A 21,113-nucleotide genomic window follows, 5' to 3' on the forward strand; every position below is an offset into this window, starting at 1 on the left:
CTGATGTCACAGTCACACAGTGACAATTTTAAGCATTTCCTGAGGTACTGGCAGTGTGAATTTATTGCAAGCAACAGCTCGGTTTAGTTTGCAACTGAAACAAAGAGAGTGAGGGTGGTCAGACGCTGGGACAGGCTGCCTAGCGAGGTGGTTGGTGCCCCGTGCCCGTCAGAGTTCAGGAGGCATTTGGACAGCGCCCTCAGGAACGTGCCTGAGCTTTTGGTTAGCCCTGAAGGGGTCAGGCGGTCGGACTCGATGTCTCCAAAGGTCCTTCTGACTGAACGATTGCATTTAACGGAAGCAGGAGAATTTAGGTTGTCAGATGAACGATCTGCATCTGCGCTTTTAGAAAAGCTGCGAGGTTACAGCTGTTCAGATTCTTGTTGGGGCAACAATGAATGTCTCAGGAAACAAGTCCAACGGTTCTAATTATATAAATCTCTGATGAAAAATGTTGATTCCTACACGCTAGTTTTCTTCACAAAGCTCTAAAAAGAGCTCCAACCCTCTAACCAAGCACTGCTTCCTCAGCACAGGAAGCTTTCTCAGACAGTTTGCTCTTCTAGATTATACAACCTTTGACCTCAGTTTTGAAGAGAATCAGGTTTTCGCATTCCCCTGTTACTGAAAATGCACAGTAATTCAAAAAGAAACATGTCTGAGCTATGCTTTTTCAATTAAGATACAACTGAGTGTTATTCCAGCAATAATGAAAGCAAACATACTTATTAGGAAGAAGTTAAATGGGAAAATAATCCTCAGAAAATTCTCAAGCCTTCTTTTTCTTTTCCTTCCCTGAAGAGTAAAACTAAAAGTTCATTATCAAAGCCTCCAACAAGGTTTAGCCTGGACAGCATCTGTGCTCCGCAACGCAGCAACTGTGAGTTACCAGCAGAGGATAACAGAGTTAGTCATCCCTACAGAAGAGCCTTTTTGGAGACCAGGAGTTTGCAACCTCAGGCTCACAGCCCCCCAAAAGGGGCTCTAAGGAATCAAAAAGGTCTAAGTAAATTCAACAAAACAGACTGAAAATACTGCACAGAGCATCAGCCCTAAAACGGAGGTTGGTGTTTATCACAGCCCAGCACACCGGGATATGGAGAAGGAACAGTGTCTGCCTTAACCTTTTCTATGAGCTATGAACAGTGTTTCTGAACAATCCCTTCCCTAGCAGTCACCAATTTAGCCATCAGGACACAAACATCCACTTTTTTTTTTCCCCATCTAACCTCGACTCAGCTATAATCCACATTTCTGACGTTCTAACTGCAAGCAAAAACTGAAAAGAAATTGTTCTTGGGCGGCACACCCCCAGACTGAAAGCCTCGCTGTAGGGAGGTAAGGATTTAAGTAAGCTGTATACGAAACTCACCAGATCTAAGCTTGTGCATTAGGTACGCTGAAACAGGTTCAATGTTTTTATTTATGCTTTTAGAAAAATTCTATATTACCGATCATTTGAAGATGTACAGTTATATACCTTCAGGACCAGCTTAGGGTAGTTGAGAGGGAAATTCCACTTCTATCAGAACCCCGTGATGAAAACCAGCATCTAAAGCAGACGGTGGCGCGAGCAGCTGCTCAAACCTTCTCCAGCATTAGCTATCTTGGGGAAGATACCTAAATAATTTTTGGTGTATTTGTGCTTCTTGCCTGGTTATAAACAGTGCAAGTTTACTGCCATGAGTATTTTGAAAGACTAGAAGATGGGGAAACATCATCTTAAGGAATCAGCTGTTGCTGCGACAACTCCTTACGATGAACTACGACCCTCCGCTACGGCACCACCGGGAAGACATCGCACAGATCGTGGCGTTCACGGCGTGGTGCACGGCCTGCAATACAATCCGCACGTGTGAAATACATTTGGTATTTTATTAAGTAAACAATGCAAGTATCAGTGCACATTTGTAAGCAGCAAAAAAGAAAAGCACCTCAGACGTTCATACCGTAACAAAATTCTGTGGAAGCTGCATTTTATTTGAAAATCCACCCATCTTTGCTAACATACATTTTAATATTTTAAACAAAAATAGAATCTGCAGAGACAATGCAGCAAGTATGCTTTAATTCATGTACAGAATTGCTTTCATATCACTGACTATCCTTCTGAAGGCCCCTCTCCACCCAGAAGTAATGATGTATTTACACAAAGCACCGATCAACAGTGCTGCTTTAATTCTTCATTATCTAAATTCCCGCTAGGCGTATGTAAGGAAGCTACTTCCCGCTTTTAACTCTTAAAAGGTACGTGATCAGAAACATGGCACTAGCCAAATGAAAAGGCTTCCCCCCCAACTCACGATACCTCAATTTTTTGTTTTTTATTTTATTTTATTTTTACAGAAGAGAAGGAAAGTCTTAAAGTGAAAGCAATTCCTCACATTCATTTTGGAAAGGCCTTATAATGTCAAATGTAAAAATAATGACATGCCAAGCACAAAGCAATAAAGTTCCTTCCCAATGCACTAATGCTGAATTAAAAATGTAGTGCTTCTTCTAGTCAGTTAACTGTTCCCTTGCAAAATCCTAGGCACAGAATTGACTATAAGGATTAATGCATTTTACAGCTCTTCCCTAATTCCCATATATACTGAGAATTCATTAGATTCAGACCTTTAAAATATTTAGTGCTCTGTATGTCAGCTGAAAAGCATTCTGAATCAGATTCATTCTTTGTGGATAAAAATCAGACATACTGTATACATCCATACTCATTTTCATAAGGAGTTTTTTTTTGATACAATATTAATGTTAAATTGATAATCATAAATAAATACAAACAATAATACATAAGGAATGTCTACTGCAAACTGAATATATAATTTTTTTTAAAAAAAGTTAATTTCCATTACTGCTGTGCCTACATTTGTGAGGACTGAAGAAAAGGTAACTGCAGAATTAAGAGTTAGGATTTGACCCTCCCCTCCCCGGAGTCTTGTTTTGAGTTACGGCAAAGGACACATCTCCAATCCAGACAGCATTTCCAAACATCAATCTCAATTTCCAGAATAAAGGCTTCTCTTTGTACGTTATCGATTATGGATATTATTAGAAGCTGAAAGTATTGACGTGTTAGTCACCAGGACGAAAGAACAGATCTCAGTCTTAACTGATGTCAATTCTTGGCTTTGTGTTGCGTATCGATGCTTTCCGATGGAGTTGTCCCAGGTTCCTTCATTGGTCTTCATCGTGTCACGGCATCACTTAGTGGAAGAGGAGAGTTTGACAGACTGAAGTTCAGTTTTTCCTGGAGTGGGGGCTTACTGGTGAGCACATCTTTTTGGAAACGTTCTTTCTCTTCCATCTAACCCAGTTACATAAACTGAATCTGGAAAGACGAAAAACCTTCACGTTAACATCCGGCATCACGAGAAGTGGGATTTTACTACAAACTTGTGCTTTCTTCAAAGGTTTCCATTCCCCAAATGCCCAGGATAGCCACAGTTCTGAAGTTGTGAATAGAAATTTGCCAAGAAATAAGAACAGATGAGGACATTTGTCCGACTACACCAGCCTTCAGAACGCCTGCTTGCACTGAGCTGTTCCATCCAACAAGAACAAACCTGACTGACCCACGGGACCTCGCCACCAGCAGCAAGGTGACACAGATCAGCGCGGCCGCACAGCGAGCTCAAGGCCACGTTCGCTTTGCTCCAGAGGAAGCGCCCAAGGACGAGCAGAACGCGCTGTGCGCTAACAGCCTACTCTTTGCACCGCGTATTCTTTATTCTTACATTATTTTAAGGTTTCACTCATTATTGCTCCCACCCACCCCAATACCAACATGACCAGGAGGATCCCATGACACGTCCGTACTGAAACGCAAACCCTGCACACTCGGAGCCCAGCACCTCCTGCAGGAGGCCGAGCAGTCGGCGAAGGGCGCGAGCAGACCGTCGGAAGCAGTCAGGTGGGTGCTGCTAACCCTGAGCCCTCAACGTTTTCCTGACGTTTATGTACCCGTGAACAGCAGGCAGAACCAGGCCGGTCTCCCTAGCAAGTGCTGCGTGCCCTGGCTCCTGCAGCGCAGAAGGGAGCTACCAAACTGTTTCCAGTGGGCTGAAGCTAAACACTGCTCCGCTTGGTGAGGCCCTTGAACTGCCAAGGATACTGAAATTCCCAGTCACTTCCACAATGCTTCCAACTCGACTGGTTTTTATTAGCGTTTTCTTAAACCACTTCTAGCCATAAAGCAGGAATTAGAGCTTTAATTTCTATGTCACAAAACCAGCATCTCCCCAGAATAATGGACAATACCTAAGTTGTTCTACAAGAAATCCTGGAGAGAGAGCTCTGCAAAGGGGTCCTTTCCTGAGGCTCTGTGAGGACTCTGACTGGAAGGGCTGGATGCTGCAGACAGCTAGTAGGAAAGACGACAGAGAAAGGGAAAGAAAAAGAAAAAAAGGTCTCAATGACAGAATATGAAAGCTGAACATGTAATGAAAGGACAAGGGGAGGTTAAGAGGCAAACCTGGCAGAAACCAACTATTAAACCAAGGTTTTGGTCACATGGAAAACAGAAAGCCTCGTCATGGTTGGCGTAATGCGGAAACGAGCCAGATGTGTCCCTCCAGAAAGGAAACTTGAAGGGGTGTTTTCCAAACAAGCAGGTAAGCCTTGCGCTTTCCCAGCAGTTTTCTCCAAAAGAAGATACAAGACCTGACACTCCTGAGGAACGTCAGCGCCCTGCCTGCTTCCCAGGGAAAGCTGTGGAACCGTGCCCAGCAGCCGCCCGGGCATCTTTCTCCTGAAGAAACAGCTCTCGGCGTCTTTTCCCCTTAAAGTATGAGGCGTCTAAAAAAAGAGGATGGAAAGCACCTAAAAGATCATTCTTAACTTGGGGCCTAAATGGAGAGCACGGGATATATTCTTGGGGAAATAAACAAGAGTTTGTCAACTACTGCTGTTTTAAGTGCGAACTGAAGACTGAAGCCACCAGTCCGTGCCCTGACAAAAATCCCACCAGACAGCCACGTCTTTAAAGCACCCCACTACCAACTCAGCCAGACAGCCACGCCTTTAAAGCACCCCAGTACCAACTCAGCCATACGAAGTGCAGAATTGACAGGTAGGGATGCTGGCTTTTCAGCAGCCGCTGCTGGAAGGAACCAATAATCCCCAAGCTGCAATGGCAGGAGTATCTACTACTCGTTTTCTTGATTTTTTTTAAAGCTCTTTTCCCCTTTATTAGTGCTTTCCCAGTTATAAATGGTGCTTTTTTAAATTATGCTTGCCCTTGCCCCTCAAAGAACTTGCCTGTTTTCGCGGTTACAAGTTAACAGTCGGCTTTCTCCACTTCCAGCTCCACCACTTTACTGGTAACTGAGTCACAAGTGACCAGCGCACACGCGCGCTCCGTACCCAGTGCAGAGCCCCCTGCGTGGAGGTGTATTTCCTTCAGAACCGCTCAGCGGCTGCCCACCTACGTGTGACAGGGAACACGCTCACGGCAACTGCTTGCAGCAGTGCCCGGAGTGTAAATACTGCCATTGCAAAATAACATTTTTCACATTAATTTTTTGGAAACCATATAACAGGGAGGAGTTCTTTTAGGATCGATACTCTCTACCAGGACTGAAACCTATCTCCTTCCTGGAACCCTGCTACCGATGAGGCACCCTGACCCAGTCCCCACAGACAGGTTATGGAAGAGCCATGAGACAGGATGGGAAGTGCTCGAGAAGCAGTTTCGGGGTGTCAGAAGCCCTCCTTTCCAACCCAGTTGTTCCTCTGGAAAGCTGCAGCTCCCACCCCAACAGCACTCTCCAGGATTTGAAGCAGGCTGATGATACCAATGACAAGTCTATCAGAGTCCTAACTCCAGCAAGGCATGCCCACTGCAACTTGATTTCACGTCACATCCTCTCTCTTCGTGGTCAAATGACTTGAAGCTGCACATTAAAAATCCTGTTAAATTGGTGTTAATTGGAAATTTACCAAATCAAGTCCAAAGAAACGTCCCAGTTTGAAAGCAGTGTGGAAGACTGGTAGGTTTAGAGCTCTGCCATTTGTGTAACATCAGCGTGTAACCAGAAATAGAGGTGAAATTTCAGGAAGTCTGTTCACATCAAATACTTACTAGATGGCTCAGCTAAATTCAGACAAGACAAAGTAACTTAGAACAAATACATATTTTAACAAGACTCTCTAATTATTAAAAAGGAAGCCTAAAACTAGTGTGAAGTATAGTTAGATAAGGTTTCCTACATCTATCACATCTATCTAGAATACTGCTTATAAATATAACTAAAACCAGAACGTACCACAGCAGTTTTTTAGCAGAAGCATTTAAGAACAACAGCACTGGCCATCGGTTCCTCTAGCACCAATAGGTTTAGAGCTGGATTTCGCCTCCTTCCTGCCCAGTGCTCATGCTGTTTGAAATGCAAGGCACTATGCGGGACCAGACCCAAAGCCTCACCTCCAACACCTTCTGCTTTATTGAAGTCAGATTTCTGAGAACTCAGCACCTGCAAGCAATGCAGACTGTGTCTGAAGGAAAATCCTTCCTGGTCATGCAGTAAGTGCTGATTCAAAGGGCGCGTTTTCAACCAAATTCATTTTTGCAGGAACCAAGCATGCTGTCAGATAATCACAATAAACATAGCTCTACACACCTCACTTGTGATTAATTCCTCCTTTTCCTGTTATGACAGCCAGCTGGGATTCAACCTAGACCAAGCCCTGCAATGTCAAATGAGGCAGGAAGGCTCAACCCACCTATTTAGACCCACCTACCTGTTTATAAGTGAATTAGACAGGCCTGCCTAATTAGGCAGGTCAAACATTTTTTCCATGAAATACATAAAACCCCAAGCAAAAGATGCTGAATCATTTGCCTGAAGTGACAATGAACGTACAAATCTGCTTTCAGAAGCCCAAAAGAAAGTCCATTGTAAACAGCATTTCTAGGTGAAGAAACCTAACAGTGGCTCTTTCACAGACAGCCTTTAAAAAAATAAATCTACCCACATAACTCTGAAGTGAGAAGAGGTTGGACACTGCCCACTGGAAGCATAAAACAGCTTTTCCTGTTAAGGGTCAGATTAAGGCACTGGAGAAAATTTTGAGGCTTTTTTCCCTTCCAATTTACTGTTGAAGTCTGTTCCCTCCACATTCCAGAGGCCCAAACACACACACACCCCCCATACACAAGTTTGGGTGCTTCACCTAAATGAAGAAATACCTGCATGTTTTTGAACAGCCACCTACGAAGACAGAGCTTTGATCTTACTATAAAGTAAGATCAAAATACAATCCCAATATATTACATACTTTTTAAAAATGGAATCACAAAGTACAGCGTGAACTTTAAGAAACGTGACTGGCAAGTAAAAACACGCAGCATTAATACCGGAGTTCCAATCTTCCAACTAAACTTGGCTCCACCTTACTACAGGTATTAAATATGAGTATCTTGGTAAATTCTCAATGATCTCACTGTTTTCTGAAAATAGTATGGAAGCATTCAATATTTGTTTCCCCCCCACGTTCTTCCCTCCCCCCCCTATTTCTTGGTCTGAGTCCAGGCAATCTTCCCAGTGACAGAAGTTTGCAAAACAAACAACCAAAGCGAAGAATTCAGGAGCAGCATGGATAGGCAGCTACTTTCAGTGTTCAGAGTATCCCTTCACCACATCTTTTATTCCAGCCAGTTAGGAATGGATCTATACAGAACATTACATGAGAACCAAAAAAGCAGGCACATGTAGCATCTTTCTTGTGGGGAAAGACCAGAGTGGTTTGTACAGCTATTGAATATCTTTACTGTGCCGTAAACAAAGGAAAACCTCAATCATACTTCCAGAAGAACAATGGCTTAAGACATCATCTGCTTTGCTTTTGTAAAACAAGCTCGATGCCATCACCCTGGGCATAAGAATCAATCCTTACATGAACTAACGTGCTTGTGCAATGCATTTGCCCAACACAAGATACTGAAGTACCTTTAAAGAAACTGACCCAGCTATAATTTGTTCCTTTTGTATTTGTAATTTTGAATGTACACACCTGTGCTCCTGGTACAGGGCCGAAAGGGTTTGGTGGTCTCATGACAGGCTGACTGTATATTAAAGTTGGCTGTGTCATTACTGGTATACCTCCCATCTGTGATGGCTAAAAAAAATCAGGACAATATCAAGTCATATGTAGCATTAGTATATTTCAACTAATTAAGAAGAGAAAGGAAAATGGTAAATGCATGAAAAGCCTTGGCCATATCTGCTATGTGCAATCATATAAAACATTTCTACTTTATTCCACAAATACAGGTTACTAGTAAGAAACAGAGCATTGTTAAGGAATATTCACAGTAACAACAGAGCCCATTTCATCTCTTGCTGCAGAGATCTGAAACACTGAAATACTTGTTTAAACACAAGCATTTGTGCTGCTCGTCTTGCCCCTAAAACTGAGGTCTGACAACACTTCCCTGTCCATGCCTCCAGAAGCATAAGAACCATTTTACAGAGCTGGTGGAGTTCAGGAAAAATTCAAAACTGAGAACTACGTGTAAAGTTAACGGTAAGTCATTTTGCAATCAAAGTCTAAAGTGTTCTGAGATGTTACCTTCCCCAGCTGCTCAATCAAAATCACCAGGAAAATGCTTCTTGTACCTGCAGTGCCTGGTTGTATTGATCAAGTTTGAGTCGGCACTAAGGCAGTTTAACCACAGCGACTTTGCACAAAACACACTACAGGAGTTAGGGAATGGGTAAGGGAGAACACGAGACCCTCCAGAACACCATTTGCCACATTAGCTGCTCGTTTACTGAAGGCATAGGAATTATAAATCGCGAATCAAATTTGATTATAAGATGAAGCATTTCAGCTTATTTTTATTATACAAATCAGGGAGCCATTTAGCAAAATAGTTATTCTAGGAAAACTCCCTCCCTTTTTAGCCAACTCAGCAAAGCTGTGCTGTACCAGTAAAAGCATACTAATAAAGAGTTAAATCCCATCATTTCAGAAGTATTTTCAAATTGGAGCTAAGAACAACACTCTGAACAATTTTCTGGAGCAACAAGCAGCAAAGTCAGGTCTGTATCAAAGGACTTGTGGCACTGGTGTGTCAGTGACAAGTGCAATTCTCAAGCGACACCACAACACAGTGCCACAGTCTCACAGGTTTGTAGCATCATCCACTTCAGATACCTTTTGCTGAGGTTGGGAGCACGTACCTGGGGATGGTTTTCACTTCACTAATAAAACACTCCTGTTGTGAGTGTAGCTATACTTACATGACAGACCTATTCCTACACCAATAGAGCCCAACAAGAATACAGTGTCTTAATTTAAACAAAAAAACAACCAGGTAAGGTAAGAAAGGTCTGAATTTCATGTAAAAAAACCCACTATGTTCATGCAGAAAACCAGGTTTTTACTGATCTGGTGAAGAATAAGGGGCTGAAATTCAGTCTCTAGTAAAGTAGTTCAGAAAAAAAACACTGCTACTGCAATAAGCAGTTAAATTGCAATAAGCAATTAAATCCTAACAGAGTGTCTGACTTCTGCTGGGGTTACAGCAGCTGTACTTACCATCCCGTAGCCCATCATTCCTGTCGGTGTTGTGGCAGGGTACGCCATGACGGGTGGTGCCTGAAGTGACAAACAGGGGTGAACTGAAAGGAGACCACGAGCTGCACGCCGCAGCGCTTTGCACATTGTGAATATAGCAAAGAGTAATTGTGCACTTATTGGAATTTGCAGTCTTGTGTTAAAATGTACCCAAATTATCGGAGACCGAGTATCTAAGCTAAAGCTTCTAGATGACCTTGACAATTTTATAATGAAATATTTGCTTTTAAGCTCTTTGAACTCTGGCTGACTAAACTGCAAGCTACCATTCTCCTGGCTTTCTTCGCTTTCTCTTTAAAGAACAAAGTATGATAAACAGAAATTTTAGAGGGAAAATTCAGAAAAAAATTTTGAATCCCATGAAGTAAATGTTTATATTTCAAAATCAGAAGTAACGGTGCACAAAGGATCTTAAGAGAGAATTTTAAGGATCAAAAGGTCAAATTACCACTGCTTCTGTAGACATTACAGGAATTCTCTTCTATCTAGCCAGGGGATTTTCCTACCACGTTTCAGTATAAATTCAACTCTAACATCTAACGATTGGGATGGTAACTTAACTGGCTTTTCTCGTCTCTTCCTCAGTCTCAAAAGTAAATCTAGCTAACAGGATAAATGATTAGTTCTAAAGCTACAGTGGGATCATTCACTAAAGCAGACAGAACTCCAAAAAGAATTTACATCTACAGAGAAAACGTGAATCTGCACCTTACGTTCCCTCTCACTCACCCAATTAGTGCACTCAATTTGAATAGGTTAAAAATCCTCTTAATACTTTATAGACATGTTTATATTACCCGTAACCCGCTCGTAACTTTTATGAAGTTACAGTAAAAATGCTGTCAACAGAAAAAAACTGGGATGAAGCTACTGTTTATAAACAACTTGGCAACATGTACATAAGAACAGCTGATAACTCTTAGGAAGTAGGAAAATATATTAAATATCTCTTCATATCAGAAGAGATATTTATAATATCTCTTCATATCAGCTCTTCATATCAGAACCACTTTGTTTTTCAGTTTCATGAGCCACTTCTGAAATTAGTATAAACTCTTACAAGGACAAAAAATGTCTCGTTGTTTTTCTGGACTATGAATTGTGCTTATAAGTATTCAGATAGCTTGCTGTCTATCCTCTCCACCTCCTGTTAGCTTCTCTTAAGAAAAAGTTTAATTTCTATGTCCTGCGCTGTGGGGAATACTGTTCGTAATGAGACAAAGACCATACACAGCTCTCAGTGCACAGGAGATTGTTAATACAGAAAAAAGGGAAGCAGCAAAATATCCATAATGCTGCGTTAATTACAGCAGACAAGTGGTAACCTAATGAATAAGACATCAGCAATGCTGCTTCTGCAGTCAATCCTTAAGTGTCAGCTGCCTGCCCATGTACAGTGGCTGGTGTCACCGGTATGTCAATTGTCACCAGGACAGATTTCCCCAGTCAAGAATCATCTATGCTGCCTACTACCCAGGTACTCCACACAGCAGAAAAGGCTGCCCTGAAGGGTTTTGTTTGCTTGTTTTTTTTCTTTTTTTTTTCTTTTTTTTTTTTTTTGCTTACACACTTACAAACATGCTGACTAAATTTGTTTCTTGAGTGCTCAAGTATAGACCTACCATCCTTTACTTAGTTACCCTGCAATGAAAACAGGATACAGGGAAAGACCAATATTTACATTAAAAAACCTCTGAAACGAAAAGAAACTGCATTCCTCGGACAGCAAGCACAGGTTACTGCTTGCCCACTGTAAACTGTCAGCGTGGATTTTCTTTTTTTATAGGAGCATTAATGGCATATTGGTCTCTCCCCACCAAAAATAATTCAAGATCTACCATAAATGTGGATAAAGTGCCAAGTATAACAGAAGCCCGTGAGATTTCATGCAGTTATTCAAACACAAACACCTTATCTTCATTCAAAAGTCACCAAGTGCATTAAAGGCAGCACAGACACACACCCCAGCTCTCTGGCAGCAAATGGTACAGTTTAAAGCAAGGAAAAAAATCTCGGTACTTCCCATGCCATCATTCGAGTCAAGAGCCTGCAGAACACCTATGAAGTTTGTGTATGCTAGGAAAAGCTGAATTTTTTGGCACACCAAAGGTTTTAAAATGAGGAATGTGTAAATAGCAAGAAGGTTATGAGATTCTGCAACAGCAGTGGTTAATATCAGCATGCCAGTTGATTGCAAAAAGGCTGTGGGTTGTTTCACTTACGTATTGTGGAAAATGCATGCCATTCTGTATTTCCCAGGGAGAACAATTACATAATGCAATAACACTGGATTAGAAGCAAATACTTACACAACGGAATATACACAGATAGCATTTTAGTTCACAAATACATTAAATGTCTACCCCAACACATTCTTGTAATTCAAGTCATTTAATGAGACAACGTACATCTGTGATACTGTCACCAGTAGGTCTGTAACTATTTTGCATAGTCCATTTATTTGATATATGCCTTTTTTCTGAAGGCAAGAAAGCCTTATTTTCAAAAGCATATTTATTTAGCAAGCAGCAGCAACTCCACAATAAATAGACCAGCACAGGAAGACAAACTTTCTTCTAGACTATTTCTGTTTCCTTTTATTATTTTTTTTTAATGTTAACAGTTTCACAGGAAAAGTGTCTCAAAAGTATCTCTAAGGAATAAAAGCTGCTAAGTTTAATGACTTATCACAAGAAGATGTGCACACAAGACACAAGTTATTCAACAGATCCAAGCACACACGTAAACTCACACCACCAGTCGTTAAAGCAGGTGAGTAGTCCCAGTTTCTTCAATACCTACACACCCTCCAGTAAGGCCCACAAATATTTCTGTCTATGTGATTAAGCTGGTAATGGGCACCCACTAAGGAAGATCTGGTGGATCCACAGAGAGACTCTTTCCTAATCCATGATGTTTTATTATTATACTGTGGCTTCAACCTCCCCCAGTCAGTTACAGCTGCAATAAATCCTCAGGGACTTTTTGCTACCTGTTCCGTCAGTTCTCCAGGTCATTGGTGAAAGGGTGAGTAGGATTCATATGCAAAAGTGTTCATTAGCATTGTAAAAACTACCCACATAAACTTTTTTTTGGACACATTAGTCAAGAAACCTTGCCCTACACGCTACCCAACCCCCTTGCCAATACTACATGCTACAATAGACACTAAAAAATAGACATCACCCAAACTGAGATGCATTAAAAACGATTGCACACATCAGGGCAGGAAAGCAGTAGTTACACACATTAAGAAAGCTATAGCCTGCATTGCTGCACAGACACCTGTGCAAGTACCCCACGATTAATCTCCCTGCCCATTCTCACTCCCAGAGCAGGCTACGTGTTGTAACATTAGACGTGCTTGACACAGGGATGCACCCATGAACACACTTTTCGCACTTCTACTTATCCGGACTGTGAAGTGCCCTCCCACATCACCTCAATTCACAGCTTTATGTCAGTTTAGTGAAACACAAAGCCAGCTATCTTGCCATGAGAGAGACTGGTCAAATACTGATTTATGACGAACTTGCATGTCACACTGCAACTACTGTACTAGAACTGCACAGGTGACGAAAACAAAATACAAACACACATCTCAAACTGACTTCTTCGATTTTCTACTACAGCTATAGGTCACTTACAAATTTCAGTTACTTGTCAGTCCACATATCTAATTACACAGAACTCTATTTTAAAATGAGCATTTGCTTACCAACGTCGGAGCGTTCCACGCAGTTGTAGGTGCAATCTTGGGTTGCCAGTTGGAACCACCTGTTAGTTTCTTTTCACCTGGCTGAGTCCAGTTTACATCACTTCAAATAAATGTGTAAATTGTTAGATAACAATGGATTTGCTTACTAAATTCCCTCAGGCAAATACCATTTCCTCTTTGAAACATGACTTTCTTTCAGCAAAGGAGTTGAAGAAATGTCTCATGACAACTTGTTTTTGGTAGGAAAAGCGAGGTAAGATGTCTAGTATGAGCCACCTCAGCCTTATCTAAGCTCAGTCAAGTTCCCCAGTATAGGTAAGTTAGTCCAGCTGACTTTCCTTGGGTCAAAATAGTTTAGTTAAGAACAACCACATACTGTATTTCTCAAACGATTTCGCAATCAGCACAGAATGCCCCAATAAGCCTGAAATTTGCTTATCGCATTCTCAACTTTGCTGCTAGAACACATATTAGCTATTCTAGAATAGGCCCTGCTTTGAAATTCTCTTCTCTAAAGGTCAATGTCAAGTGTGACGTTGTGGTTTCACAGTCATTAATACAGCTCTGCACACATTTGAATCACACAGAAGTATCTATAAGGTCTGCTACAACTACTACAACGTTTTGATCAATTCATTTCCCAAATATGCAGACAATCCCAAAGGAATCATAGAAAGGATGACACCTTGCCAAGTATTATCACTGTCACTACTCAGCCTACAATCACCTTCAACCAGCTTTTAACAACTCATTGTATCTCACGTGAGAAATGAAGCACTGTCCCAAGCGTGCTCTGAAAGTTAACATGCTATTCTTACGGAAACATTTGAACCTGTACTTTCATAAAATCTCGCTACCAAGAAAATCAAAATGCTTAATTTTTGATTAGGCGTACTCACTTTTTAGCAGTTCCATTTCCAATGCCCAAATCTGTCACAAAGTAGGAAAAGACACTATTGAAATTCCATTCACTTAAAAGAATTAAGTATGTGTTTTACATGCAAGTCATTCAATACTTACTGCCTACAAGGTTGGCTAAAGATGAATCCAGATCATCTGACACTAACTTGTTAGGTGGTACTTTGGCAACTGGAAGACTCTGGTTTTGGGAGGCCACTGTTGGTTTTAGGAGACCACCTAATTCATCAAAGCCTTTGAATGATAAACAAAAAAAGCAATTTGAGTCACTGACCTCCCATGAACGTTCAGTTAAGTAGACAGCAAGTTCAACACAAAGGCTAAAATACAAAATTTAACCTAGTGATGCTACAAAGTACAAGAAGTATAAGACTACTATGCCTATGGATAAAGGAGGTATTTACTACAGAAAGGAGATTTTACTCTACTGGTTTAACTTAAATGTCATCTATTTTACATGAAATGGATTCACAAAGACTATACAACAATGAAAATGTAAATCAAAATTAAGATTATCTAAAAGATTCCAATCTTATCAAAATATGTAGATTTGTTTTTAAGCAGATCACTTTTCTGGCCAAAACCAATCCAATACCAAAAGAATCCAATGTCAAAAGACCAGAAAGTATTTACTTCCCGGATGCTCAAAAGAACGTATGATTACAATCCAAATTAACTGTTTTGATTATTTTCAGGAAATGATCATATAAGATAAATCATCTCCATATCCAAATATAATACATCAGCAAATAAGTGTTAAAAAAATGTGTTGCACGTAAAGTTAAGAAGTAACATTAACTCTACTTCTTATGACCATGGTCTCCAAGTGCAAACTTCAGTTGACAACACACAAATGAAAAAGGCTGTTCACAGTGTGAAGTTTTAATGCACAAAAGCTTTAAGTGTAGGAAATAAATGTAAACATTTCATCAGAATGCATACAGAAATAGCATGTAAGGAAAAAATTTTTTGATTGTCCAAGAAAGAGCTGGGTGAAGAATGCTGTTATTGACCTTTTAAAACCTGCTTTCTTTTTTTCAACTGGAACATTGTCACAGCAATATGAGTAAAAACAGATTAAGAGATTTATACTTCAAGAATAAATAAAATGTTAAAGGACATATGTCATCTATTTTAGTACACGTCTTACCACCAGAATCTAGGACAACATTAGAAGATTTGTTTCCAAACACAGACTCAAAGTCAACATTAAGGCCAGCTGATGGCTGTGGTTGAGCAACAGGGGACGGAGTGAACCCTGTGGGGAAAAAGAAGGAAGTTTAATGTTTTGTAAAGTATGCTTCCCATAAATTTATCTTCTTATGCAAGATAAGCCAAACAAACGTGTAGATTATTTAAGTACTGAAGAAAGATTAGGAATACCTCAAATACCCAGATTATACCCTGACATCAAGAAGTGTATTGGGAAAGAGTTAGAAGCACTTTATTTAAAGTTATTCCTCAAAAAAGAAAAAAAAAAGCTTCTCTCAAAATATAAGGCAGACAGGCCACGGCAGACCCTCGCCCCATTGCTAAATGTCGGCACTATTTATAACATCCTTCTTCTTTCACAAACTACTTACAATAAATGTATTAAGAAATAATCATTGTGCTTTTGCAGGCAATGCAGCTGGCTGGACACAGAATCCGTTTCAAGATTAGCTGCCCGCAGATTGCTCCCTCCATCTTTTGTGTTAGTTGAGCTGCTCTCAGATACAACCAAAGCAAGACCTGTACTGTCCCAAGATGCCTGACTCATAATCCCTCAGTTAGAGGCTCCTAATACTAACATTTTTGTAACATCTGCTTAGTTATATTTGAGAACACGTTAATTACTTCATTTGTCTCCTCTTGCGCATCTGTAAAGCAGCTACAGTCTGCTTGTAAAGTGTTCTCCAAATACATATTTTTTTCAACCCTTAGAAAGTTTATTGCAGCATAAAGTATTGAGATTTTGGGGCAATATTAAATAAAGTTGATTGCTCAATAAAATGAAAGTGAATGCCGAGCTGTTCCTAAAATCATATTTCTGATGTTATATATAGCACACATGCAAGTCTATGTATACATGTGTGCCTTGACATCTTGACATTCAGGCAGTTACAGAAGTAGTTACTCCTTTTGTATGAGAAGCACCAAGGAATGCAATGCCATCTTGAAAATCAACTTTTCTGTTAGAGAACAGAAAATTTGATGATATAGAGAAATAAAAGGAAAGGGTGACAAATAGTTTGGTAATAAAACATCTCCATGAACTGATGTGTCATTTAGTTTGCTGTGACAGCTCATTTCAATCTTACTGTTCTCCTGAAATGAGCTTTCACCTACCAATTAATAACTATGTGATGCTATCCTTGTACACAAGCTTCACAGAATAGACTGATTTGGATCACCTTTTCTTCTTATTTGTCTTAAAGGAACATACAAGTCGAAAGCATCCGCCACTAAGAATTTATACAACTTATATTAAAAACAAATCAAAGGAAAATTTTGACCAGCATACAGCAACACAAGGGAAGCAGTAATGTGGGAGAAGATAGAGGGTAAATAAACAACAAACCAAAATGAGTATCTTTGTGACAAGTATACCGTCAAGTTGTAACAAGCCATTTCAGAGACTCTGAACTGCAGACAGGAATTCCTTTGATGGGATGTCCTGCAACTCTTAAAATTGTGCCTATACCAATAAAAAACGTGACTTAAAATAGCTCTAACTTTTCTTGAAGAAAATGGACTTAACTGGTACAAGCTAAACCTCCTGCTCTCACGTTTTAGGATGTTTCAAGCTACATTAAGCTAAGTGAGAAGACAAAATGTTACGTGGGACTCCTTTGAGTCAGGCTCTGAAAAGATCTAATCCTACTGCTGGTAGGAACCATCAGTCCAGGGCACGTTGTCTAACCTACGTGTTTAGAAAGGTGCAAAGGCCGGACAGAGCTCCTTTAAGAGGGTAAAACAAGACTTGACAGGAACTAATTACTCTATTATGGACATGGAACAAAGGAAACAGTGACACAGAGTATTTAACCTTTCATTAAATGACTCTAGCCGGTTTCTATTTAAAGACAGTAAAACAAAACGTAACTTTATGTACTTAAGAATTAACTCTTCCACAAAACATTCACTGGAGGTATTCCTAAACCTGGCATAGCAGCAATGTTAACACTCTTTCCACCTGGTTTAGACGGATTATCTGTCACAGTCCACAGCCTAGTTAACAACTGTCAGCAACGTATTCCTGAAATAGCATCAGTACCAAGTCACTACGCCGACATTACATAGCTGCACAAGTGATTAGACAGTAATTTAATGCAGCAGATACCTTTGGCATGTTTTGTTGCAAACCTTTGTTTTAATGCACTGCTTAAGAGCAGTGTATCAACCAAAGTGGCAGAAGCAGCAACATCCCAGTCCCTTTATCTTCCAAACAGTGAGGCTAAGTAAGATGAGAAGATACTTCTAAAGTGGAAGCCTTTCATGTGGCGTGCGGCAACATGGGAACTACAGGAAATCCTGAAATGGGGAGATACTCATTTCTCACACTAAATACTTAGCACAAGTCACATACCACTTGTGACAACACATCTAGCATAAGCACTACTACATGAATCAAAGTTGGAGGCAAAGTAATAACACACTTCTGTAGCCAATGATACACCTACTAGCTCTAGGCACACAACACATTGAAATTTCCGTGCTCGTGGTAAGGCTGTATCCCATTACCTACCTCCAAATAGACCAGCTACAGAAGAAGGCTCATTGCGGAAATGAGAAGCATTAGGGTAAGCTTGAGGACCACAAAAAGAGTCTGATAAGGCATGGCACACAAAAGAGAGAAAGCCAGGAAAGGAGAAGAAGAAGGAGAGTTACAGAAAGAGAACCAAGATATACTCTGTTTGCTATTCAGAAGTTTAATTTCAGGTTAGCCTATAAACCCACATATAGTCTAATAACACAGAAATAACACAAATGAAATTAATACACACAAGACATACAAGAAACAAGTTTTCATTATCTATAATACTAAAGGGAAAAAGAACTGTTTCAACACCACAGCTATGTTAGGATAAACACATTTTTCTTTTCTTTTCAAGCAAATGCCATGTTTTACACCCTTGGGAAAAAAAAAAAAGTGTAAAAGCTTCAAGGCATTTTTTTTAATATACCTGACGTATAATGATACAGCCCAACAGTGGATTCATATTTGGTTGCCACAAAGGGATTTAGTTCAGTAAATGGATTGTAATGATCTAAAGAATCAGAAAGAATTATTTTAAATCCACGTTCACATTAATGTAACACCTTGCCTGTGCTACTACTACAGCTGCATCTACGTTTCACAGCTCAGTCTGCCAGGAAGTCACACTTTGGATCGAGATACGACTTTACAGAATGAGATGCTGGAAGGGAAAGCAGTGTCACAAGGCCATCCATCTCCAGTGACTTCAGGGCTGAGTGCGATGAATGTGACGCCAAACTTATCCCCAAAGCTCACCCAGCTGCTCGCTGACAGCCCTGCACTGACACGGCTTTCTGTATGGCTGCAGAACAAATGCACAGGATGTGGTGGAATAACAACCCTACTGAAAAAGGCGTATTTCAAACAGTCATTCTCCATCCGCCTGCAGCCATACACATTGTCTTGGAAGCATGGCAAAGAGTGATTAGAAACAGACCAGGTTATTATGCAGGAGTTACAGCTTCAAGTATTTGTAAGCTCCTGCCTTAGCCAGCTAATCTGCCCTGGGAATTCTGGACAGGAGTTTCACAGCACAAGTTCTGCTCTAAAGACCTGCTCCTCCTTCTGTCCCCACTAAGAAAAGACGAGCCAGGAAACTAGGCAAAATACAGGTGGTATCTCTGAAGCGATCCTTTGTTTCATCCTTGTTAACAAATGTCAGAGCTAACAAATCTCTCTTATAAGACAGCCTGGATTCTTCTGAGATCTATTCTAGTGGGGTTCAACCTGCAAAAAGAAAGCCCTGTTGGTTCCATAAGACTGTCTTTAAACCAAACTTTGCTTAGGAACAGAACTAGCATGTAATTAACTGATTTTTTCTAAAAAAGCTAAAATATTGAAACAATCAAATTACTAGGTACCTGCACCAACAGAAACGGCAGAGGGATTTCTAGTATGACAGCACATTGAATCACCTCTGAACTAAGTTATTCACTAAGTTTTTAAAAGGTGAGTTCTTAGTCAATTGCCTGGTAGGTAGAGTTTGAGCACAGTATGTACCAAAATGCCCGTGGCTTTATCAGTTTTGTTAATGCAAGCACAACGGGGGAAAAAACATAGGAGCTCACTTTTTTTTTGCAGGGGATATTTATAAAGAATATTTCAACGTGAGGAACAGAAAAGTAGCATTTCCTTTCAGTTCTCAGGCACACAGAGTATTTTACCTTAAAATTCCCAAGCATAAAAAACTGTGTTGAAACGTACTGAAATGCAACTGCTTTAGCTGTAACTAAGTTTCTTTATATCAAAAAGAAAAACACTTAAGCAGTTAAGCAAGGATACTAACGCTATTTTCATGGCACAGCTATAAAATCAAGTTCTAACATAGCACAAAAGCCCCAAATGACCAGCTTTCAGTTCCTCTAAGGCCCCACAAATATACTTTAGAAACCAAAATACTATTAAAATTTTAGGAAACAGGTAATTAGTTTAAAACGGTACTTTACCAACAAACATTTCATGTGTGGGTGTCCTATTGGTGAAAGTAGAAACATCAGAAGACACAGACAGATGAGCAGCATCGTTAGTTTTTGTAAGGAAAGGATTTAGGTTTGGAATGGCATCATCAACATTATCAACAGTAGCAGAAAAAGGATCTGTCCAATTCCAGAGAGCAAGAGAAAGAAGAAAAGGGAGATGGATTTAGTTATATGTTGCTTCCTAGGGATAGGAGAGTAAGAATTCAGAGTAGTCCAGGAAGTATAGTTTTCTCCTGGACATCTCTAAATTTGGGGTGACCTAGCTAATTACCTAATTTTCAAGTTGTCCAGAACTATCCACTCCCTGCTCAACAGAAAGACTACAGGTATTAGCCACTCCTGTAATTTTAAAATGAATTAATACCGTCTTGGTCTTATAAAGTGTGCTTCTTCCATAGTTTTACATAGAGAGTTAGTACATTACTTCTCTTGGTTGTGTTTACAACCAGCTTCTGCCTGCCTCGGTCATGCCCTCTGATACCTGCAACAAATTCTCCAGAGCAGTGACTGCTTCCTACCACAACAGAGCCCAGATGGGAAGAAAGGAGTCAATTCTACAGATGGCTTTAACAAAATAAAGAACATCCCCCAAACCCCAACACTGGAGCTGTTAACCTGCACTTTTCCATCTCCTGATCTTTAAACTTTGTTTATGGATATCTTGTTACTGGGCATCGTGTAATGCTCGAGAGCTTTACCTGCACTGAGGTAGGCACGCAGGGCAGAAGCCTGTTACTTACTGCCAACAGCCATCAGCTTTGAGCAAACAAAAACCTGTTCTGCTTCAAGGGACAACAGCCAGGAACAGTGTCAAGGAAAGAGTTCCTCACTAAAAACCAGACAGTAGTGGGAATAAGGGAAATACGGATCTGTGAGAGTGACTTCCTAGACACAGAAGAGTTTTGAGGTTTCTTGAGGACGGATACAGTATTCCAGGATCCAGCATATAAAAAGAAAAGGAAACACAGCTGGAGTGAAATAACTTACTGACAAAAAGAAGTGAGGCTTAGCTGTCTGGCTTCAACGTACATGAACCCTTGGTGGAAAACTCAAGAACTCCCTGGTGAGATCAGCAAGAACTGCATCTAGCCCTGCATATGACTGTTTTATCACACTGCCCAGAACTGCAGCTTACTCTTCTAGACAAAATCACATACAGAAATGTTGGAGTAATAGT

At 40.4% G+C, this 21,113-nt stretch overlaps 1 protein-coding gene across 5 annotated transcripts in view; it reads right to left on the reverse strand.

The window, feature by feature from the left end:
* Positions 1-1,946: 1,946 nt before the first annotated feature.
* PICALM (phosphatidylinositol binding clathrin assembly protein) overlaps positions 1,947-21,113 on the reverse strand; it is a 65,203-nt gene continuing 46,036 nt past the window's right edge. The window contains exons 13-23 of one of the 5 annotated variants that reach the window (XM_083821057.1): positions 19,904-20,053; positions 17,946-18,026; positions 15,369-15,476; positions 14,321-14,452; positions 14,200-14,230; positions 13,301-13,400; positions 11,805-11,828; positions 9,544-9,603; positions 8,014-8,118; positions 4,261-4,363; positions 1,947-3,331 (exon numbers count right to left, since the gene is read on the reverse strand). In XM_083821057.1, coding sequence (XP_083677183.1) covers positions 4,271-4,363; positions 8,014-8,118; positions 9,544-9,603; positions 11,805-11,828; positions 13,301-13,400; positions 14,200-14,230; positions 14,321-14,452; positions 15,369-15,476; positions 17,946-18,026; positions 19,904-20,053 — 884 coding nt within the window. In that variant the 3' untranslated portion in view covers positions 1,947-3,331; positions 4,261-4,270. The remainder of the gene's footprint in view (positions 3,332-4,260; positions 4,364-8,013; positions 8,119-9,543; positions 9,604-11,804; positions 11,829-13,300; positions 13,401-14,199; positions 14,231-14,320; positions 14,453-15,368; positions 15,477-17,945; positions 18,027-19,903; positions 20,054-21,113) is intronic. The other 4 variants (XM_083821053.1, XM_083821054.1, XM_083821055.1 and 1 more) reach the window with 4 other exon arrangements.

The sequence above is a fragment of the Anser anser genome, assembly GCF_964211835.1.
Source record: "Anser anser genome assembly, chromosome: 1".
Lineage (NCBI taxonomy): Eukaryota > Metazoa > Chordata > Aves > Anseriformes > Anatidae > Anser > Anser anser.